The sequence below is a fragment of the Topomyia yanbarensis genome, chromosome 2 (genome assembly GCF_030247195.1).
Source record: "Topomyia yanbarensis strain Yona2022 chromosome 2, ASM3024719v1, whole genome shotgun sequence".
Lineage (NCBI taxonomy): Eukaryota > Metazoa > Arthropoda > Insecta > Diptera > Culicidae > Topomyia > Topomyia yanbarensis.
This window is the reverse complement of record NC_080671.1, coordinates 433756556-433779057: the sequence shown is the minus strand read 5'-3', so window position 1 is coordinate 433779057 and position 22502 is coordinate 433756556. Positions and strand designations below refer to the sequence as shown.

The 22502-nt window shown below is 37.1% G+C and overlaps 2 protein-coding genes across 2 annotated transcripts; one reads left to right on the top strand and one right to left on the bottom strand.

The window, feature by feature from the left end:
• Positions 1–1180: 1180 nt before the first annotated feature.
• Positions 1181–3316, top strand: LOC131681007 (uncharacterized). Its single transcript, XM_058961716.1, has one exon. It carries the CDS (start codon positions 1181–1183, stop codon positions 3314–3316), a length of 2136 nt encoding a protein of 711 aa, XP_058817699.1.
• Positions 3317–9080: 5764 nt separating this feature from the next.
• Positions 9081–11156, bottom strand: LOC131685510 (sugar transporter SWEET1-like). Its single transcript, XM_058969298.1, has 4 exons — positions 10861–11156; positions 10501–10786; positions 10317–10436; positions 9081–10262 (listed from the first exon to the last, which is right to left on the bottom strand). Exons 1-4 carry the CDS (start codon positions 11028–11030, stop codon positions 10170–10172), a joined length of 669 nt encoding a protein of 222 aa, XP_058825281.1. The 5' UTR covers positions 11031–11156; the 3' UTR covers positions 9081–10169.
• Between the last annotated feature and the right edge of the window lie 11346 nt (positions 11157–22502).

Here is a 22502-nt window from a genome sequence, read left to right as displayed (position 1 = left end):
ACATCTCGAACCGGGACGTTGGTTGGTCTTCCTTGGGCCCGCAGGGTATCCATTAGCCGAGACCTGGCGGAACTGTACTCGGTGCACGCCCAGACAATGCGCTAGCCGTCGCCACAAGCGTAGATACCATCATCCACGAGCCCAACATGCCGGAGATGTGCATCCAGCGTGTAAAGGTTTGCCATGAGTCGGGACATCACACGAATGAAGTCACGAACCACACCCATGCCCTTGAACCAAGGTTTCGTCGATACCCTAGGGATTGTCGAATGTAGCCACCTTCCTAGCTCCCCACTGCTCCACGAAGCTTGCCAACTTTCGAGGGTTCTCTGATGAGTAATACGGAAAAATTCGTGGAAGCAAATTGGTCTTTCATAAACGTCACTTTCTAGGGCACCCGCCTTAGCTAAGGAGTCCGCCTTCTCATTGCCCGGAATGGAGCTATGAGAAGGGACCCACACCAAGGTAATCGAGTGTTATCTATTGCTATGGTAAATAGTTGCACTGGATTTAAAAGAAGTATTAGCGAAAACATTTGCACTAAACATTAGTTTATATTAACAAACCATTGTCTGGAAGTGGTTAAAACCAATGAATAGCATGATACTTTAGAATAACCAAGCTTCCCAATTATAATTTAATTTATTATACTTTCCAAATTCACCTTCGAAAATAAGTCGCATGAACAGAAGAAAATATTTTGTTTTATTTCAATGCTTAGGACGTTTTTACTATGTACCTATGTGCAATGGGAAAAACATAGAATAAAATGACTCTTGCGTCGTTTTTGCAAGGCGCCTATGAACAGTCGAAGCAGCTTTGAAATATTTCACTCATATGTTCTTTTCAATTTAAAAGGTGTCAAGTGCAAAATTTCACAATATGATCACGAAAGTTTTGCGACTTTTTGTAAAACCATTGTTATTTTAATAAATACCGGACATAATGAGTTCTGGTTTTCCATATTCGTTAGCTTTGTAATAATCACATTATGTGCTACAAATAAGTCCGCTTGTTTACATTTGTCACTAAGGACCATTTGAATCAGCACTCTTGAGTTAAAAACTAAGACAACTAGTAAGCGATTTCTGGAGCCAACGTGGAGCCAAAATGACGCCTTTGAATTTAACTAATCATCATCGCTGTTGTGTTATCTTATGACAAGCGCCATTTAGCAATCATGAAATCAGAGCTCAACCTCGACCTACCTATCGCATCAAGAGTCGAATATTTAGCAGTTCAAGCCAATATCAACGAACTCAACATCGGCATTGTTGTATTTTACAATCCATCCTGTTCGAATCAGCAGTTTAGCCAGAGCTACGAGAAACTCTTGATAGATTTGCTCGATTTTGGTTTCGACCGGATGTTCTTAGTGGGCGATTTTAATATTAATATAACAGCACTACAACCCTCAGTAAATCTAGCCGCATTAATTCAGCTTAATCGTACGTTCAATTTGACAGTACTTCCCACAGATGCCACCCGTATCACCGATAACAGTTCTACAACAATTGATCTCCTAATAACCGACTCACCGCAAAATGTTGTCAAGTCCAAAACTGCCAGCGCAAACATCTCCGACCACGAGATAATCTACCTCCTCACTAACGTTCGAATACAGAAACCTCCACCACAGTCCATCCGTGTAAGAAACTTTCGTAATGTCAACCAACTACAACTACAAGCTGATTTCCAAACAACAGATTTTCAACCCATCTACAATACAGAAGATCCTCACACTAAAGCAGATCTTCTCGCTACGGAGCTTAAGAATCTTCTGCAACGGCATGCCCCTGAACGGACAATTACAGTACGCGACAAACGCACACCCTGGATCACAAATGAAATCAAGCAAGCTGCAGCACTTAGAGACCTCGCATTTGTACTGTACTCACGTAACCCAAATAGAGCACGAGGTGATAATCAATGGGATGATTACGTCAGAAAGCGGGACAGAGCCAGATCTCTTATCTTTTCGGCCAAGAAGCGGTACGCTGAGCTACATTTCGACCATAACCTGCCGGCGAAAAAACTTTGGAGCAACCTACGAAGAGAAGGAATCCACAACAACGTAAAAAAGAACACACCAGTCGACCACGTTGATGTTGATGAACTCGATCAGTTTTTCTCGGAGGGACATCTTCAACTTCAAACTACGAGCCCGGAACCAGCAGTAAGTGAACCACACCACCGCTCAGTTGTTGATCGAGGTGCACCCGAGTTCCGTTTTCGACTAACCAACATTGATGAAATATGCCGAAAGATACATGAAATTCAAACAAACGCCGTAGGATCAGATGGCATTCCCATCTCGTTCATCAAGCTGCTCTGTCCGTTCGTTCTCCCGCTGCTGTGCCACCTTTTCAACACAATAATCACCACTAACACCTTTCCATCTACGTGGAAAAAAGCAATCATTACACCAATACCTAAGACCTCTAATCCCATCCAACCTAAGGACTTCCGTCCAATCAGTGTCCTGCCAGCAATATCAAAGATCCTGGAGAAAATCTTGCTTTCTCAAATAACTGAACACCTCGAGAGTACCAACCCACCATTATTAGCAAATCATCAATCTGGGTACAGGAAAGGCTACAGCACGACAACAGCACTGACGAAAGTAACCCACGATATTTTCTGCAGTTTTGACAGAAACCACGGCACCGTCATGGTGCTGGTAGACTTCTCGCTGGCTTTTAACTGCGTGAATCACCGTATACTAAAGGCCAAATTACGCGACGAATTTCATTTCTCGCAAGCTGCCCGCAGCCTTGTTTCATCGTTCCTTGAACAGCGCAGCCAATCGGTTCGCATCGGAAACGATTCCTCACCTAGCCGCACGGTCCCCGATGGAACACCGCAAGGTTCTTGTTTAAGCGCGTTGCTGTTCAGCCTCTATATAAATAGCCTACCAGCAGCACTTAAGTCTAATTACCAACATTACGCCGATGACCTTCAGATTTATATCTCTGGACCTGTAGCTGAAATAGACAGACTTATAGCCAATATTAATGAAGACCTTGCTATGATAGTCCGCTGGGCTAAAACAAACCGCCTCTCTCCCAACCCGAAAAAGACACAAGCAATCATTTTCAACAGAACTGGCACTATAACACCGCCGAATGCTATTAAATTTAGCGGAGAAACGATTTCATTATCCAGCAAAGTAATAAACCTCGGTCTACAGATGGACAGCAATCTCTCCTGGTCCAACCAGGTCAACGATGTGGTTCAGAAGGGTACCTTCGAACTTTCCGAAGATTTGCTCCAGTTCTCTCGCTGCCAACAAGACTTAAGCTGGTACGATCTGTGATAGTTCCAATTTTTACCTACGCGACGTAGTTTATTTTCCCGGACTGTCAGCATCACTCAAACAATTACATCGGTGCTTCAAATCAGCTGTTCGACCTTCGTCGTCGTGATACAACCGCCGCAGTCAGAAACACGATCCTTGGACACGATTTACCAGCGAACTACCACGAAAGAATTTGCTGTTTCCTGAAGCAAGGCCATAACGGAATGTTACCAAACTACCTCTTACAACACCTACAACGAGGTCAACAAGAGCGGACACGATGCTTCATTATTCCACGGCGTAGTACATCCAGCGGCAAAAGCTTATTAGTGTATGGAGTATCCTGTTGGAACGCCCTGCCACTAAACATAAAAGAAAAACCCAGTGTTACATCGTTCAAAAATGCTCTAAAACTTCTGGCTTAACCATTTCTTTCCAATTTACAATTAGTTACTCCTTTTTGTTTTGCTTTTAGTTTATTTTTTAACTAGTTATTTTTTTGTAACTTTATTTGTATCTTATGTATTTACCGCTATCCAAGTAACTTCCTTGACCTGATTCAAAGTCTGTACTAACAGGTTATCGTGCTCAATAAAATTACAAATTACATTTCGAGAAAAACGATTTTTATATTTTGAGATTGAATATCTTGATACTTATGAATGGTATAAACAATTCAAAAAAGACCATTGATGCTTCTATCTATTCTGTATTAATCTCTCAAATGTTACGAAGATCGGTTGACTATGTTGCGAGTTTTTACTAAAAATGTAAACAAAAGTCGCCATGGCAAAAAAAATCAATTTTTAACTTTTATTCATATCTATAAGATAGCACAACAGCGACGTAATGGGATACTGATTGCGTTACCACAGGGCTCATTTCGCTGTGTTGGCATCATGATCAGTGCAAGTTGCCTAATAAAATAATTTGAATTCGTCAATTCTGTATCGTAAATATTTAACCCTTAAATGCGCAATGTTGTTTTAACCCATTCATGTTATTTGTGGACAACAGCGTTTTTAAACAGCTATAATTTTTGATTGGGGCAAGATTTACTCACAATAATAAGTAAGGCTAATAAATGTGACTATTACCATTCATTTGAGTATTAACAGTTTCAAAAATCAGCTCTAGAACTGAAGTTATTGCAATTAGTCTGATTGGATTCCGATGGAGCAGTGCTGCCAGGGACAGTTTACGTTGATGACGGAAAATGAATTTTTCATATATCTTCGTTATGTTGCAATATTATTGAAAACTGATAAATCTTATCAATTTAGACTGTCTTTGGCTACGTTTTCCACGCAATTGGACTATTGTAATTTTTCTTGGAGAATTGTATTGAACATTGGAAGGTAATAATTGAGCAGCTTCTAACACTGCGAGGGACGCACCTATCTTTATTAAAAAAGGCTTTTCGTGTTTCTTGACCCCATCGTTTTCAAGCAAAAATAGTTTTGAAACCCTGCATGTACTAGAAAAAAAAAAGTTGGGCATGAAAGGGTTAAAATGATATCGCGCTAAAATGACGCAAAACAAAAACTGTCTTCTCGATTGTATCTTGAATGTAATACCTGGTGTTTATACTAAAAGTACAGTGTGCACTGAACTTATACAGAAATAAAAAGTTTGTGTACAGTTCAAAAACTTTTCATTTAAATGAGAAACGTAGCCGTGAGTATTTTTTTCCATTATATAAACAATAAAAATAATAAAACGAGTTTTAATGGTTATCCGGTAGATCTCGCGCAATCGTGTAGCCATTGCACGTGGGAAACCTATTTACGAAGCGAGGAAATATTTTTTACTCGCTAACTGCGTCTTGGGGGGGTCGGTCATTGCTACCTCGTTGTAGTACATTTCCGTGTCATCATCGTAGTTGACGCCTTTACGTTCGCGAATATCTGATTTCTTCTTTGCTTTTTGCCCTTACAAATATTAACTTCATCAACGATGGTACTGGTTGTAGATTTTGAGGTACTTAACGCAGCTTTTGCAGTTGTCAATATTACCTGACCAGCTGCTACAAATTTTGCAATTTTTTATATTCAGCGGTGTGTAAGCAGGGTAAACCGTGATGTGCCGTTTTTTTCGCAGAACTGGAACGGATTAATTTAACCTTGAAAGAATACTCTGTGTAACGACATACCAAAAAATAATGAAATTTAAACGACATGCAAATCAACACGAATGTAAACAAAAAAGCTTGAATCAAAAATTTGATTTAAAGTTACATTAAAATCAATGCACTCAATTGGAGCATCAAAAAGCAAACAATTTTACGTTTTCATTCGTGTATTCGTGTTCATTACATGTCATTCATTTTACAGGAATATTCGAATAAATATACATTGAAGTGCATTTTTTCCGTTCAATAAAACTGCAATTTTCAAATCGTTTGTCTTTGTGGTGGAGTTTAATTTTACATTTATTCTCATGCTCCAAATATGTGCATGTAATAAACCTAAAATTACAAAATATTTTTTTCTGTGGATATTATCGCACATAAACACTATTTGAAATACCGTGAAGTAGTTTCTACACGTGCCCTTCGGAATGGATTGCATTTTTCCCAAATGTGACATGAATCTTCAAATAAGCGGTGTCCGATCTTGTAGCGGAACATTCATTTTCGTCCATATAGAGGAGGATATTAATTACAGCATTTGCTGAGCGCTATAAGTGCTTAATGCCTGACATGGTAGAACTCGATAAAAGCGGCTTCCGAAAGTCTAACCCGCATTTACACGTTCAGGAAATGTTCCACATTCTGAATGCTCGGTCCTTTGCGAGTCATCGATAATTTTATAATCACCGTATTCAGGCTTGTTATTTGCTCACACAATGTGAACAAAAAGCGAAATACACCGACGAAAAAAGAGCAGCACAAAAACACTGCGATGTGCAGAATGACCGCATAAAAAGAAACTTAAAAACGAAAAAGAGAAAGTTCTGTGCAATAAGAGCTGCACAATTTCGCAAAGAATCGCCTTGAAGAGCCACTTTTTTGTGCCTCCCCTCACTGGCAAGCAGGTAGGAAGGCGAATCAAACCACAATTCAGATGAAGATTGATCGGAAGAACGTTTTTAAAATGTCTTTTGGCTGCTTCCGTGCGCGTGGGACCAAGATTCACACTAAAGAGCCTCTTTATTTCTACTCTTTGAGGTGTGCAACCATGGAGTAGAATGCACGTATGGGAGCAACACACATCGGAGTGAGGAGGTTTATTGTGAAAGAAAAAAGCGGTGGTTCGCATAAAAAGTGGAAAAAGTAACTATTGTCTTTGGTGGTTGGAAATAACCTTCTTCAACTTTTCCTCAAAAATTTGATTAAACCAAATGTGCTAGAAGTTATGTTTAAAGTCGCCGAAAAACATGTTTTTAAAAACATGGGGGGGGGGGGGGGGTGGAATTACAAAAATCTCAAATTTCGGTCTACTTGGTTTATCAATAGACCCTATTTAAGGGGTTAGTAGAATACGAAAAAATTGGCATATCTCAGCAATATCTCTAGACGCAACAAAGAGGTGAATCGAGATTTCGTCAAATGGAATGTATAGTACTAGTTGTGAAGTACAATTTTTTTAAGCAATTCTGTCACAAGATGGCGGCTGTGCAGCTTTCCCCCGTGTCTTTTTGGGGAGGGTCCACGGCTGGAAACCTATCTCCCTATTAATTTTAACCTATAGCTCAAAACTAAGATTTTTCTAATTACTTATAAACGACGTACGTAGGATTTTATCGATATTTTGATTTTTCGGAAAATGCTGCTCTATTTTGTAAAAAAAAATACTGAAAATGCCATAAAAATCGTCGCAAATTTCTTGAGTACAAAAAAAATTCAGAATTTAGTTTTTGAATATTCAATAAAAATTTCAAAACGATAAAAAATCATTTGTTCGAGTAACAGTTCTGACCTGCTCAAAAAGTGTGGTTTCGAGAAAAACGCAGTTAATGTTTTTAGTAGGGGAGCCCGGGGCTAGTTGGCGGTTGGGTTAAGCTGGCGGAATCCCTTTTTCTCTGTTTCCATTAGACATATAGCGACATATACCTCTTCTTGTGTTCCTCAAGTTATGTGAAACCCGTTATTCAATGTGGTTTTGTTGCGAAACGATTTGTTTGGTGGAAGTTGTGGGTGATATTGTGTTTTCGAGCATACCAAGTAAATTTTCCAAATTTTAAATACTTTACGTTATTTAGGGTGATTTTCAATCTATTTCCCGAATGATTATATTTTTCGATAGCGCGTGAAGAGAGCTTTCAGTATCCGTATAGATATTACATCTATCCACAAACAAAGTTTATTTTTTAAACAGTTTTTAATAAAATATGCGTTTGGGGTAAGTTGGCGGTACTATTTACAGTGCAAAAAAAGTCATCAAAAAATTTATTTCTGGAATTCACTCCAAAGTAAGAAAATCTTTTTCTCGCCAATGTAGGAGAAATCCCAGGTAACCAGGCATTGTAATTCTCTCTCACTCACGCTTATCCGATGTCCAACTTTTCCGAGTTAAGATGAGTCGCAAAATTCTCCGTCTCCACAAATAGCGTGAGAATGATTTTCCGGATAAAATTTATTTGACTTTTTCCTTCTCACCGGAGAAGGTGATAAAATTTTAATTTTGTGGAAATCAATTAAAACTTCAAAAAATACATTACAAACAAAAGCGGCAAAGAAGTATGATAGACTTGTTTTTTCGTGTTTTTGAATAACGACAGCAAAGCAGCGAACGTTAAAAGGATACCGTGATAAACTCATTCGCTCATACTCCGGCTGTTTTATTTATCCGGAGAAATAACACGTTGTATTTATCCGGAGAAGTTGTGTGAGTGCCAATAGCTTTTCGTGTGAAAATGTGAGTTTTTATTGTCGCAGTAGCAAACTATCCGGGCGCATTTACTCATATGAGCGATAAATGCAATGCCTGCAGGTAACCAATAAGCATGCTAAATGCATCTTAACGGCTACTTGATAAGCACTTAAGTCATATTAAATGCTATTTAAAAGTCGCTTTTGGCAAAATATACGGCTAAATTACTGCTGTGCCATGAAAATGCTTTTTTACTGCTGTTGTACATTCAGAATGCTGCGTAGTGGCAAGAAGTTTTTAAACAGTTTTTCGAATGCTGATTAACAACGGTTTCAAATGCAAATTTTCCGCTACTTTACTGCATACACTAATGCTTGTTGATTACCTGGGATTTATTCCGACCAATTGCATGAAGTATTTCGAAAATTTGGTTTTGAATAGGGAGTACGCGTCAAAGTCAAAATGGCGGGGTATTGAAATTGAAATATAATAGCAAATGTCGGTTAATATACAGTTTTCTCGAAAAGACATTCAGTACGTTCCAAAACGACCCTTGAAGTTATTGAATCTCCATTTGATTGCTTAGTTTTTGGCGTATACTCAAATACCGCCAACTTGCCCCGAGGCCGGGGTGAGTTGGCGGGCTTTCCGCCTCACATATTTTTGTCTCTAAAAACGAAGACAATGCATCAAACACTTTAAAATCAGAGCTGTTGCCAACAGTCTGCTCTTTCATGCCGCGTGTTCTATTTTGCAAGATCTACCTGAATTAAAGCGGGAAAAATTGAAAACTGAAAACACCGCCAATTAGCCCCGGTTTCCCCTACTCTCGGGGTATACATAAGAAGGGTTGCAGAAGAATTGAAAGTTTTGAACATTTAGCAATTATCCTCGCCTGTAGCTTTTTGGTATATCATTTTCACGACCCTAAAGCACATTTTAAAGGGACCGATTGGTAACAACACAAGTAAAGTTTTCTAATATTTTTATTATTGCCTAATTTTACCAAGGTGTTTGACACCAAAATATTGCTATTGGCTCGCTTGAGAAATACGATAAAACAGACCATCTTAGCTTTGAATTTTCTTTCTGTTGTTTTTGCGTCCAATACAATTTAAAGTGAACATACTTAATTTTTTTCTGCCAAATCTCAGCTTTTATCGCATCTTTTGCCGAAATCTCAACAGTTGTGATCTCAGTAAACAATTTTTTGGCTGAGATCTCAATAAAAGCGACGTTTCATAGCTGATACTCGGAAAAAAATGTTCACCGAAAATCAGCTAACAAATCTCACTTTACTGAGATATCAGTTTCTAAATCTTCTGATGACACAGCTGTTGGGAAATTGCCGAGCCGAATTGAGTGTAAACATACTGTTGGACAGTGCATTTTTCATTATCGAAGATTTTTATATCATTAACCCATTATATCCTAGCGTATGAAATTTCATACGCAGAACTATCAATCGTTTGACGCGTATTTACTGCAGAATTTTGGCATCTAACTGCTTTATTATTGCGCTAATGGGATCATTGCATTTCATATTTCATTGTGAAACAAGACAACTGCCATTTTTTATAATTTTGTTTACATTTTTGAACCGTGTATAGTTGGGGCAAATGGCGGCTGAAAAGTAAGCAATACATTTAATTGAATTTTATTGTTGGAATTCGTGCTAATAATTCCATTATGTGACAAAACGCTCCTACAGGTGTAAAAGAAGTGCTGTCTATCAGAAAATCCGAAGAAATATGTCAAACAACTTAAAATTTGTTGTTTTTATTTAAGCGTGCAAAATTTTTTGCGCGAGATATTTTCATTCTCAAAACCATTTTTAGCGGTGATTTTATTTTTCCCATAATCTTTGATACATTTTTTGGTGGAATTGAAGATATCACTGCATTTGGCTCACTTTTTGAACCCCTGGGTTATAATGGGTTAACCCTAGTGCCTACATTATTTATTTTAAACCCTGTATCGATCGTATCTTTGATATCGTGTAAAACAATGGCAACATCTTTTACAATGTAATAATACTGCGAGTAGCCAAACAAATCTCACTGCTTCTTTTCCTTCGAATCCTTCGAAGGGTATATCACGAACAGCGCCAACTGGATTGCACTCAGTACAACGCCTGCCAAGTTTTGCAGCTACAAAATCATTCAATTAGTTACGAACCTTGCATCATACTGACTCTTACTTACCACCACAAACGTATTGTTGAGTATAATACCATACAACAGCCACATGGACCCGACCACGGTACCAGACAAAATCATCGCAAAAGGCAATCCCTCGGTGCTTTTTTTACGCATTATTTCCGGCTAGAAGAATCAACTATTAATTCCCAGTCTCTTTTCAGCAATCTATTCAATAACAGCAACCCACCAGTCCAAACAAAGGTTGCGCAATCAATGTCAACAGCATCACGGTGATGATCAATCCGAAGCGATCCTCCACCAGTGCGGGATCCTCCCACTGCGCATAAGCCAACAGAGACGTGGTGATCGCCACCGCTATTCCAACCTGTTTCCAAAACTGACCCCGGCTTTGCTTCGGCGTATACAAATAGTAGAACCCGGTGTAGACGACGCTTATGGCCAAACCAACCACGTTAGCCCGTATCATAGCCAGATCGCCCATCAGAAGGGCATGCTGTGAAAAGAGTATGGTTCTGGCGATTTACACCTGTTAGGCACTTGTTGTGATTAAGCTGCAAGTCACGCAACGCCTCGCGCCTATACTTACAGCCCGCAACCGCCGATGAATGGCATGGGTGAGAACCCGTTCGAACTGCCCTTTTTGCGGATGTCGTTGCACACGAAGCATCCGCTGAACATCTGCAACACGGTCACTATTCCGGCCACATCGCCCACCAATTGCTTGTACGGTTGAAGAACCCGGGAGAGGGATTCCATTCTGTTGCTGATGGAAGAAATTTGACAAAAACACGAGTAACCTTGAACTGTGTTTCTCTCTCTCGCTCAATCAGCGGTCTACTACAGCGTTGCGACGCGACGCGAATGATGTTCAAGTGATACTAGCATCGATGGGACGCGAGCTAGTGTCTTAAACTGCGAGTGTGTTATCACGAAACGTTACAACTGTGACGTGTCTGTTGTTGATTGTTATTCGCATGTGTGTACAGGAGCGGCTAGATGAAATATGGGTCGTAGTGAATATCACTCTAAGTTTGCGTACCCTAATCAACGGAAGGTGTCATGACAAGCGAATTTTCAATCATGACTCGCCTTGTTCGGTTCATAGATAACAGCTCGTTTTAATATGAGTTTATTTGTTTAATTGTCTCAGTTTGTAGATATAATGTGTTGCAATTGCTCATGTTTAATGCGAAATTCAGGGAATCAGGAGTTAGTGTAAATTGGCTTCAATGGTATGTCCTCTGCTGACAGAACGATCTTTAACCATGAACGAACTAAGCACATGATCGGAACAAGATCACGTGTACGCATATTTTTGTGCGGCTCTATGTATAATACGAATAATCAGCGGAACATTTTCATCACAGTTATTTAATGAAGTGGGTTTCAAGTTGATTTTGTTAATGCCTAGTCCTAAATAATGTCGTTTTCGCTTGAGAACCTAGAAACTAACCCAGGTTAGTTGTTTCAAACAAACATTTTTAAAGGAACTGGTTCTCGCAAAACAGCGGTGGTGTGAGCGAATCCGAAATATATTTCAGGTTAGAACCCAACCCGATTTTTAGTTCAGTGGCTCATGACCTAGGTTCGAAACTGGTTTCAAACAAACTGGTTGACAGCAGATAGGGTGATGTGCCTATTGTGACCCTATTTCGTACCCCTTGGTTTCGAACCAAGCATATGAGATAATGACACTATCGATTTGGCTAAAACAGGTGAGAAAAAATAAGCTCAAGTTTTATTCTTTATTTGTTGTGCACATATGTATTTAGAACTATCCTCTAAATCCAACTTTTAATTAAAACAAAATCACCTTATTGAAATATCTACTAATCCGCCTCACTCACGTAGGGAACCGAAACTGGATGCAACGGCGCTTAGGAAAATAAACACTTACGAGCCAGCATTTACCGCCTCATATCTCGTTATTCCAGCACAAATATACTAAACATTGCACTGATACATACCTTTATTTTAGCTGGAGAACCTTTTTACGATAATTTCACTTTAAAATCACTCGTCAAACACTAGAATAGGCCTAGTGTTATAATAGGATAAAACTAAATACGGGCGTTCCTATTATTGGCATGTTTTGCTGATGCACTACCACAATCAAAACCAACTTTTTGTATCCATCATACAAAAAAGAATCACCAGTGCGGCCAAACCAAAACATGAACTTGTAAATATAATGTAATGCAATTTCAGGTATAACTAATCAATTACTTCAAGTTATTCAACTAATTGTTGATTGCAGATATTTTATTTTCATCTGCACATACAATTCGGATCGGGAGAAAGCAAGGTGTGATGTGAAACTTGTCATTCCAGTTGCTAACCTTCGAATGGTTTTTTTCTGCGTGCGCAATTCTGGGCGCTCTTCTACTAACAGCTGACGAGTTTCATTGATGTGCGTGATGTTTACGTTTGTTTTGATCGGCTGAAAAAAGGAGAATGATTCGTTTTACAAATCACACGTTGGCGTCCATGATCTGGATACCTAGTTTGAATCGACGCAAATGGAATATGAGGCATTGCGTTTCAACTATATTGTTTTTCGATGAGGTGGAAATTGGCACACCCATGAGGCGATAATTGGATCGTTGAGGTGGGAATAGATGCACAGAATGAAACATTGAAAAATTGAGGCAATTCTGCTAAATTAGCATTATATAGATGTTTAAGAAACAGTACACTGATACTTTATTCTGAGAAAGGTTATAGATAATATGGCTTCTTTTAAAGTTGTTCAAAAAATAGTGCGACCCTCTCCGTAATGGTGCCAAAATAGGCTCATCACCCTAGGTCCGAAACTGAGTTAGTTTCTGCCTCAAGCTAAAACGGCATAAGCAAACAAAGTTCAAATAGCGTTGATCCCTTGAGTTGTATAATTGCCAAAAACAATACAGGGTATACGGAATCAACTTCACTTTCAAATTAAAATTTTGGATGAAATTAGTTCTATGCGCAACAGTTGCGTAAACTCCTGCCTTAGATTGACGGGTTTGACGATATTCCAAACATCACACTTTAAGATGGTGGTGCATCGAGGAAACCGAGAGGTCTTATCGGCCTTTTTATGTTTTATGTTTTTGAAGTAGAATACTTTTAACGTTTCAATATAGGGGCCCCGTTTCAAAATTTTCTGCCGGAATTTTGCCCGAAGTTCTTGAACGTGAATATCTGCCGTTGTACTGAATGACAAATTAAGATTATTCCCCGCTATCTGATTGGAAATACAGGCCATTTTCGATTATCCGTAGACTCGATTAACCGTAGAAAATGACGCGATTATCCGTAGTCCGAAGAAATTGTTCCAATTGTCCGCATATTATTTTTTCTAAAGCTACATTACACACCTATAATTGTAATTGATACCAACTTCAGTTTCTGGAAGAATAAATATTTTCTAAAAAATTATGAAAGCTTCATAGAAATACAGAAATTTTACTTGATTAGCATATAATTTTGAATTCAATACGATGACTTACATATTTTCGTACACCAATCGATTACAATCGATACTAGCTACAGTTTTTGGAAAACCAGAATTTTATGTTCTCACAAAATATTCACAAAAATACGTAAAAATACAGAAATTTTGCATTTTTTACAAAAAAACTTTTATTCTATTCCAATATTTATATACAAAAATCGATAGAAATTGATATCAGCTACATTTCTTGGAAGCACAAAATTTTAAACTTTTAAAAAATACAATAATTTGGGAAAATAAAGAGATTTCATTTAATCAACAAGTATTGTAATTGCCTGTAGATGCCTGTGATTTTCTCTGTAATTTTTAGAATGAATACAATGACCTATTTTATGAGACCCATTTAGGACCGACGAACAACACATTGGTTTCAGATTGTTTGGAACTATCTAAGGTATGAAATAAAACCCCAAAAAACTCTTCGGAATCAGTCTATTATCGCATCAGTTTGAAAAAAGATTTAAGAACATCGACATTTTGAATTCTTAACACAATTACGCAAAGGCTTTCGCTTTAATTCCATCGTGTAACATAGGGGAAATCAGAAGACTATGTCTTAAATGTGGCTGACAAAATCGGGTCAAAAAGCTGACAAACTCTGTTGTAGAAAGTACTTTGTACGCTCTGAAAAGAACAGCGCTAATAATTCTTATCGAAGTAGATACACTGAACAGCCTTTAAGTGACTCGGTAGAACGCTGAACAATGGCCAAATGAAGATCCTGGATGATGTTTCCACCAAGCAAACAAGAGAAAAAAGTTTACTGTGCGACGTTGTATAACAAACCGAATCATTTAATGCGTTTGAACAAGCATATTTATAGCTAAAAATATCCAAGAACCAAGATTTAGCTAGTTTCTGATTGACTCGCTAAACAATATCTCTAGAGTACATGATGACGATGATGATACTGCAGCTGATTGAACAACGCACACTTCTTGATGTCATGCGCATAAAAAGTTGTGCATTTTTATATTCGTAACGTGTGCAAAATTCATCCCCCTAAAAAATTCATGTTTCAAAATCGTCCAATGCTGATTCTTTGTTGGAACAACGTTGGGCGACGTTCAGCAGGCATCCATTGACTTGTATTGGGTGGTTTTGAAACAATTATTTGGGCTTCTCAGTGGAATGTAGCGTGTTGCTTCTCTTAGAAGATTCCCAAAGTTATATTGTATACAAACCAGTGGTGCGTAATCTCAAATTCAGTTGTTTCTGTCTGAATTTAACGAAACCAGTATTAAGTTGACTGAAGTTTCACGCAGAGAATTTAGTTTTATGCGTCTTGATTATTAGACCAAATATAAGTATATTAATCCAAATTAATCGAACACAATACTTTAAAATGAAATAAGTTGGCTAAATAACTTATTACATAGCTTGCTGTCACTTTATAGAATATAAAGTGATGGATATTCGTCCATAAGTCAAACATTGATGCACGTACCTTAGATACTGTTTTTCAACAAATAACAAATATATTTCATTTTCTATTCTATTCTATTCTAACCGTTACACAGCCAATATTGAAAAGCATCCTGGAAAACACTACAGTTATTCTATAGTGCTTTTCATGTCAATATTAATATTTGAAGCATATTTTCATATGTCGAAAATATTAAAACGGTCAGGCCTACTGTGCAGAGTTGGGTTTGAAGATGTTTCAAAATTAAACGGCAATCAAATTATTCAATTTATGAATAATTTGATTATCGAATCATTCCGAACCTTAAAGGAGGAAGAAACGAGGACAACCGTACCAACCGTTTCCGTTTAAAGGGAATATGATAAATCTTTGGGAGTGACTTTGCTAAGAAGGTTAATGTCACTCCTTTGGTCCTTTGGGATGGGACAGAAGTATTTACACCTTGCCCTGGCTAAAAAGCCTAGGATAAAGCGCCTTTGCTCACTCAACAAATAAATATATTTCATTTTATATTTTATTCGATTATCCGAAGCGAAATTTTTCTGCACCATACGGATGATCGAATCTGGCCTGTATGTACAACAATTTTGTATAAAATTCCGAAGGATGTACAATTACCAAAAATAACGGAAATAATGGATTTTATGAAAGCAGTAATTATCTGATCCATGATTGGTCGGTACAATTCGATCAAGCAGCGAGCGTTGTTAGGCCCCTTTGTCATCGAGTGAACAGCAACAGGTATAAAAAGGGAACATAAGAAAAAAATCGTTAGTTTGTGTTCTGACGTTGTAAGCGTAGCAGCTGCTGCGTTTCATGTCAGCTCGCATTCTTTGGTGGTAAGTGGTAGGTAATACGGAGGTAATACACACGGAAGATACAATGATGAATTGATAACACACCACAGAAAAAGCAGAAAGCTCTTTCTTTTGGTGCGAGAGAACTGCGCTTTCTTGCTCTTCAAATTATATGTGACGTCAGGTGCGTGTACAGATAAATTCACCACGGTGCGCGTTCCGGGGGCAAACTGGGAAAAAGTTTTACGAATCATCAATGTTTAAGTTTAATTTATGTGCGGCTAGATGACGCAATGTGCATTTTACTTATTTTGTTTGCATATATCGCGGCTCAACAAGTAAAAAGCTCCATTAAAAGTAATGTCCTGGTACTGCATTCGTTGTCGATTATCATACGTGACAATTGCAAGGTTATTGAGAAAATTCCACTCTAAGAAACCTGCTTGGTTAAGGATTGAGCATATTATTATTTACTAAAAGTTGGGTTAAACGCGCCTAAGGAAAAAGGATAATAGCTTAGCTATAGAACATTAATTAGTAGAATTGAATAAATATCATTCAACCAACATTTTTGCCTGTAATTGCAATCATAACGCTTTGCAAAATGTTCAAAAACATGTAAAATATACAATGTTTCAAAATCATTATACAGGGTGTTTGGTTCATGGTTAAGAACGTCACGGGGGTGATAGACTGTCATATTTGGAGAAAAAAAATTGTTCTACACATACCATCAAATCTCAACCGATACAGAGTTATTGAACTTTTTATGTGAAAAACTTATCTTAAAATACCTCTAACTTTAAAAGTCTACTTTGAATTTTAAATCTTTTAGTTCCATTCGAAAGGTGAGAAAATTCCCTATTGAATGGTGTTCTCATATCTTTTAGTTAATTAGTTTTAATTACCTTTTAGCTGTAAAGTAGTTAAAAGTTAATATTTTTGAGGAGGTTTTTGCTACTTTTCTCGAAATAATGAAGTATGATTATAGCAATATCCATTATCCAAAAGTTGAGTTTTAGGACGATTCATAATTTGTTCTTGGACTTCATATTCCTATCTCTTCTCATTTCTTTGTAATTTCATTACTATACTTTTCCTGTAACCGACTTGCAAATACTTAAAAAACTCTAATCTGAAAAATATGCTTTATATCGTTATTTACAAGATTTCATTGGAAAGCTGAGAAATTGTTCAATCAGTGTATGTACAAATATCTTTTGGTTAAGTGTACTAAATGATTTTTTACTAACGAAATAACTCAAAATTTCTGTTTTTTGGAGAGTTTTTTAATTATTCTAATTATTAATCAACAAAATTTAACGTTACTATTGTTCATTTGATGCCCCTTAATGTTCTCTATAACTTTTTATTTGACACTTTGTCTATATCTCTTTTCATTTTGCTGCTATTTAATAGTTATCACAGCATGACCTCGCCACACATGTAGTGGGTTCGAAATCGTTATTTTTGCATATGAAACGATGTGATAAAAACGATTTTGCGTCGAAACCAAAAGAGATAATTGAATGGAGTCAAAGAAAGAACTGTAGAACTTGCTGAGATGCATTATTTCCATGATAATAATGGTGATGTTTATTATTTACTATTTTAAGAAAAATTAACGAAAATGCTAATAATAGCACTAACTTTAAACTAATTTAGTTCTAAAAGAATACTAAATTCACTTAACTGAAAGGTATTAATACATTTTTCTCTGTAATATTTTCCTGGCTTTCGAATAAAAAGAAAAAAAGTACAATAAGTGCCATACTTTTTCAATTATAGCTGGTATTAGTGAAAATGAGATAAAAATATCCAAGTTGAATAACCCAAACTCATGAAAATAAGAAAAGGTAAGTGTATCATGTCAAAGAACGAATCATGCAGCTCTTCAAGACTAACAATCTGAATTATTAAAATGATGAGGTTAACTATTAGCATTTTCAAGAAATGAACGAAAAATCGATTAAAATTGTTTAATTTTCAATAAATTACTTTGAAAAGGCTCCTTAAACTCATTAGCTGAAACATGTGAGGGCATCACTCAATTCTCACCTTCCCAGTGGACCTAAAATATTTGAAATACAAAGTATACTTTTTGAGTTAGAGGTATTTTAAGACAAATAAGTTTTTTACACAAAAAGTTCAATAACTCTGTAACGGTTGAGATTTGATGGTATGTGTAGAACATTATTTTCTCCAAATATGACAGTCTATCACCCCTCCGAGAGGTTCTTAACCATGAACCAAACACCCTGTATATTACACTTTGGAAAATGGTCAGGACAAAACGCACTTGTGACAGGGTAAATCACCGGCAAACCGACATGACAACTAGAACGATTTCGGTGAAAATTTTTGGCAAATAATTTAAACTAAATTACGTCAGAACAGTAGCTCCATCCGTATAATGAGGTACACATCATTACGTAACATATCTCTCATAAAAGAACACTAATGTACTCTAGTAAAAGTCTTCACTGAACACATAAATCATGTAAAATTTATGTGAAAACATCCATAATTTTTTTCCATGTGGTTTTCCACATAAGTCATAAGTGAATATCACATAGAGATTCCTGATATGCTCACGATTATATTCATTGGAACATTCACATACATTCTATAGGAAATACCAATGATTGTTATTGGTATGTGTCAATAGATTTGAATTGGAATACTAATGAGGATTATTGGTTTCCATGATAAATTTCAAGTGATTTTGTAACTTAAGGTTTACCCGACAAGCTTCAGCAGCACGTGACTCGGGCTTAGTCGCAGGGTCGGCGCGCTACTGGGCAAACTGGAGGGATTTCGCGGATCTTGTGCTATGCGAAAACACTCAACTTTCTTAACGTGTGTAATTTTATTGTATGGTGGTGTACGGTGTTACCGTATCACTGGTGGGTTCACTAGTCACTGGTACGTACCGAATTGTAGACTGTTTTGCCAGGTAGATGGACCGGCGAGCGCTCGCTGATCGGTTTATCTCCGAAATTGTTGTTGGCACGATGAACTTCCTGCAAGATGGCGATGACTGATCCTTGGGTTTAGGGTTAGATCCTGGGGTGGTGGGTAAAATGGCGGTCCAGAAAGGCGTTCTGGGCGAGGTGTCCAACAGGCGCTTCCTTCGTTGACGAGATCGGTTGGCGACGGACGAGACCGACTTTTACCAGACCGAGAAGGGTTGCTCTTCTTGGTAATTGGGGCCTTTGCCCGAGAGTCTTTGTCCCTGGTTTTCGTTGGCGACCAGAGGGCTGGTCCTTTACTGTTAGACATAGGTGACCGTCAAGTCACCTAGGCCGATGCGTGTGCGGTGTGTCTCCGGGAGTTCGCAACTTCCCAAATTATGGTAGGTATCAAAAGGTCCTAGGGTGAAGTGAACAATAATCCCTTTATTAGGGCTGAGCACTTAATGATCTTAGTAAGCACCAAGATGGCCTCTCACTCTAGTTACCTGAATGGCTGGTAGAGTTTCACTTCACCTACTTATATATCGCAATTTGTTTTTACTAAAAATACGTCTTACGCACTTGCTCGCCTGTATAAAAGTGATCGTCGACGACTATTTGATGGCGATTCTTGCCCTGTTTCCGAGGGTTCGACCTTGGTAGGGCTACTGACGATCCCCTTTCCAGGCCTTGGTAGCAGTGAATCCCAGCGGTGTTGTGTTTTTGCAATGTACGTAGTACTTGTTTTGAGTTATTTTGTGTAAAAATTAAGCAATTTGAATGTTTTTAATTCGGGATTATAGCTTCAAAAATTTAGTCTTATTTCTGTAACGTTCGGTTACAATTTGTTAATATACTAAAATAAATTTATTCCTAGTTCGGTTACATTTTTTATTATTTTTGATCATTTTAGTTATTTATAAACAATGAACCTGATGCTTAAAATCATATACATATCGATAAAGGTTTACTGTAATGCTTCAAAATCCAGGGAGTTTAAGGGTTCCTGGTTCCCAACAGGTTCGGTTGGCTTCCAATAAATATGCCGCTCGAATTCGAAGAATAGTCGACATCTGCAAAAAATAAATTGGGAAGGATTTTATAAATTAAACATAAAACTTACATTGCGTTTCCTGCAAGCATCAACGTATTTGAAAATGCTCTGGATTCAAAATCGTCGATAGAAATGCCTGCAGAACTTCAAGTGATTCCTGCCAAGATTTTTTCATATGTGCATATCACATAACATATATCTGACAACACAGATATCCACCGTTAATATACAATGTATTGTATTGAACATTCAATATTATTCGTGTATCATAATGATTGTTGTGTATCTTGCACATGATTTTCAATGGATACACATAATATGAATGGGATTTTCATTATTTGTGAGCTATGTGATATTTTTAATATATATTATGAGATTTCTTGGTTCAGTGTAGGCAAGATGAGTTTGACATATTCAAACGAGCAGAAGTTTTTTGTATTCACATGAGCATCTTATATAAACGTTTCAAGTAGAAAGGACAGTGGTATTGACTAACTTTGTACTTCAGTTGACTTCATGAAAAGTAAATCGAAAAAATAACATTTTTCAAATACATTGTTTGATAAACCATTCCATTGTCGTTTTTCGAGAATGAAACGATTTACTATCAGGTTTCAAAGATTTTTGTCGAAAATGCAGTATATACAACGTCGTTGTTATGTCTTTTACTCTGAATTTAGCATATTCCTCGATCTTTTGTCAAATATCGTTATATCCTTACAAAATAATAAATGTCAACTGTTCAATAAAACCGGAACATATAATGCTAAGATTATTACGCTTCAACAATTTCAAGTTTAGTTCAACTTTTTTGAGCCAAATTTCTTGAAGCTTATGGCTGTCAATTTTCTCTTGACCAGACGTTTAATGTAGGAACTCTAAACGATACATGACAGTTTTGTCGAATACTAGAGAGTTGAGGCACAATTTTGTAGCTCGTACTGTCAAATACAAGTGTCCGTTTGACAGTACAACTCACCGATTTTTGCGTCAACTCTCTAATAATCTCTTGCCAAATCTAAAAATAGAGTGTCGTGTCAGATTGTCGGTGGATAAACTTCACCACAACAAGGGGGCATAATTCAGTACCACAACGAAAGCTCGTTGGACAAACAATTTGTTTTATTGTCGGGATTTCATAAAAGTGTAGCTTTACAGCGCTTTAGGTTATGCATTCATTAGGTTTTTAGAAAAAAAAATAGTGTTTTACTTTAGAAAGATGGGTAGGTAATGTCAGAGACATTACTGTAATGAAATAGCATACACTTTAGGCTGTTAATACGAATGCTGCAATTTTACTTATTTCTGAAAGGTTTTATCAAAATAAGTTATTTCGGTATATCTAAAGGAAATAGCGAAATAACGCACAGTGGATCCACTCCATACAAAAGCTGGACAAAACCTCAAAAGTAGTTTAAAATGTCTGAAAATATCATCTAAGGGTAATTTTGGAGCGCTGAACGCGATTTTGATTAAATTAGAACGCTAAAACAAAAATTAGACAGCCTAGGGTGATCTAAATTTTTTTTTTTATTTCGCAAAAGTGATTTTTATTAACTTCTCAAAACAGATACTTTGTAAGTGAACAGAAACATTTTGATTTCCTAGGGTAGTCCTTAGTAACGAGTTATCTAGGGTGGTTCCAATTTATCGAAATCTGGTGAATAAAAAATGATGTAATTTTATACATTTGTTTGTAGATCTTCAGTCCAATCTGAATACCATCGTAAAAAAATCATCCCTTCACAACTCTTTAAGAGATAATCCTCATTTACTAATTTATGAACGTATGCGTTTAGAATAGTTATAAAAGATAGCATATCTTAAGGTGTTTGAAAGAATGCCTGAAATTTTTCTTTTATTGGTTTATTTATTTATAGTTATTGCTGAAGCTATTAAAAGATGACAGGTTCATTTGATTTTAATGGAGATCTCAAATCATGTCCTAGAGTTCTCATACGATGCGTACTGCAGCTAAGCCGCTCAATACTTTTCTATTAATTTTCAATTCCAATGATATGTATATCTCACCTTGTGGGTACTGACTTGGTTTTTCGTACGAAAACATCCTGAGCATACTTTGCACTGTATGTGTATGCTTTGAAATAGAGGCCTGAGCGTTTTTGCATGAAACTCTCACCAATTTGGAAGTGAATTATTGAGGGAGATTTTGAATTTGATTGTTGATTGTGATAGATTCAATAGGGAGTTTGCTCTTGAAAATAAATGTGGCATTACTGGCCAATAACTAAACATTGGGTAAAAAAGAACACTTCCCACACTCACGTGTTTACCTTACATCGGTCACCAGTAAAGCTAACAACCAATACCTACTAAAGAAATAGTATTCATGGAAAGATATGATAATAGTTGCAGTTAGTTTGCCTCGTTGGCTTGTATTTATTTGAATTTTTCTGTACTGCAGATAACTGTGAAAATATAGAAACACGAGTCACAGTTGCAAGACGGTTAAGGCGTACTTATATTTGTATCAAGCAAAT

Coding starts and splice junctions, on each gene's coding strand:
- LOC131685510 (XM_058969298.1), bottom strand. CDS start 11,030: ATGGAATCCCTCTCCCGGGTTCTTCAACCGTACAAGCAATTGGTGGGC. Junction 10,787..10,860: donor TTCATCGGCGGTTGCGGGCT/GTAAGTATAGGC, acceptor GTAAATCGCCAG/AACCATACTCTTTTCACAGC. Junction 10,263..10,316: donor TCAACAATACGTTTGTGGTG/GTAAGTAAGAGT, acceptor ATGATTTTGTAG/CTGCAAAACTTGGCAGGCGT.
- LOC131681007 (XM_058961716.1), top strand. CDS start 1,181: ATGAAATCAGAGCTCAACCTCGACCTACCTATCGCATCAAGAGTCGAA.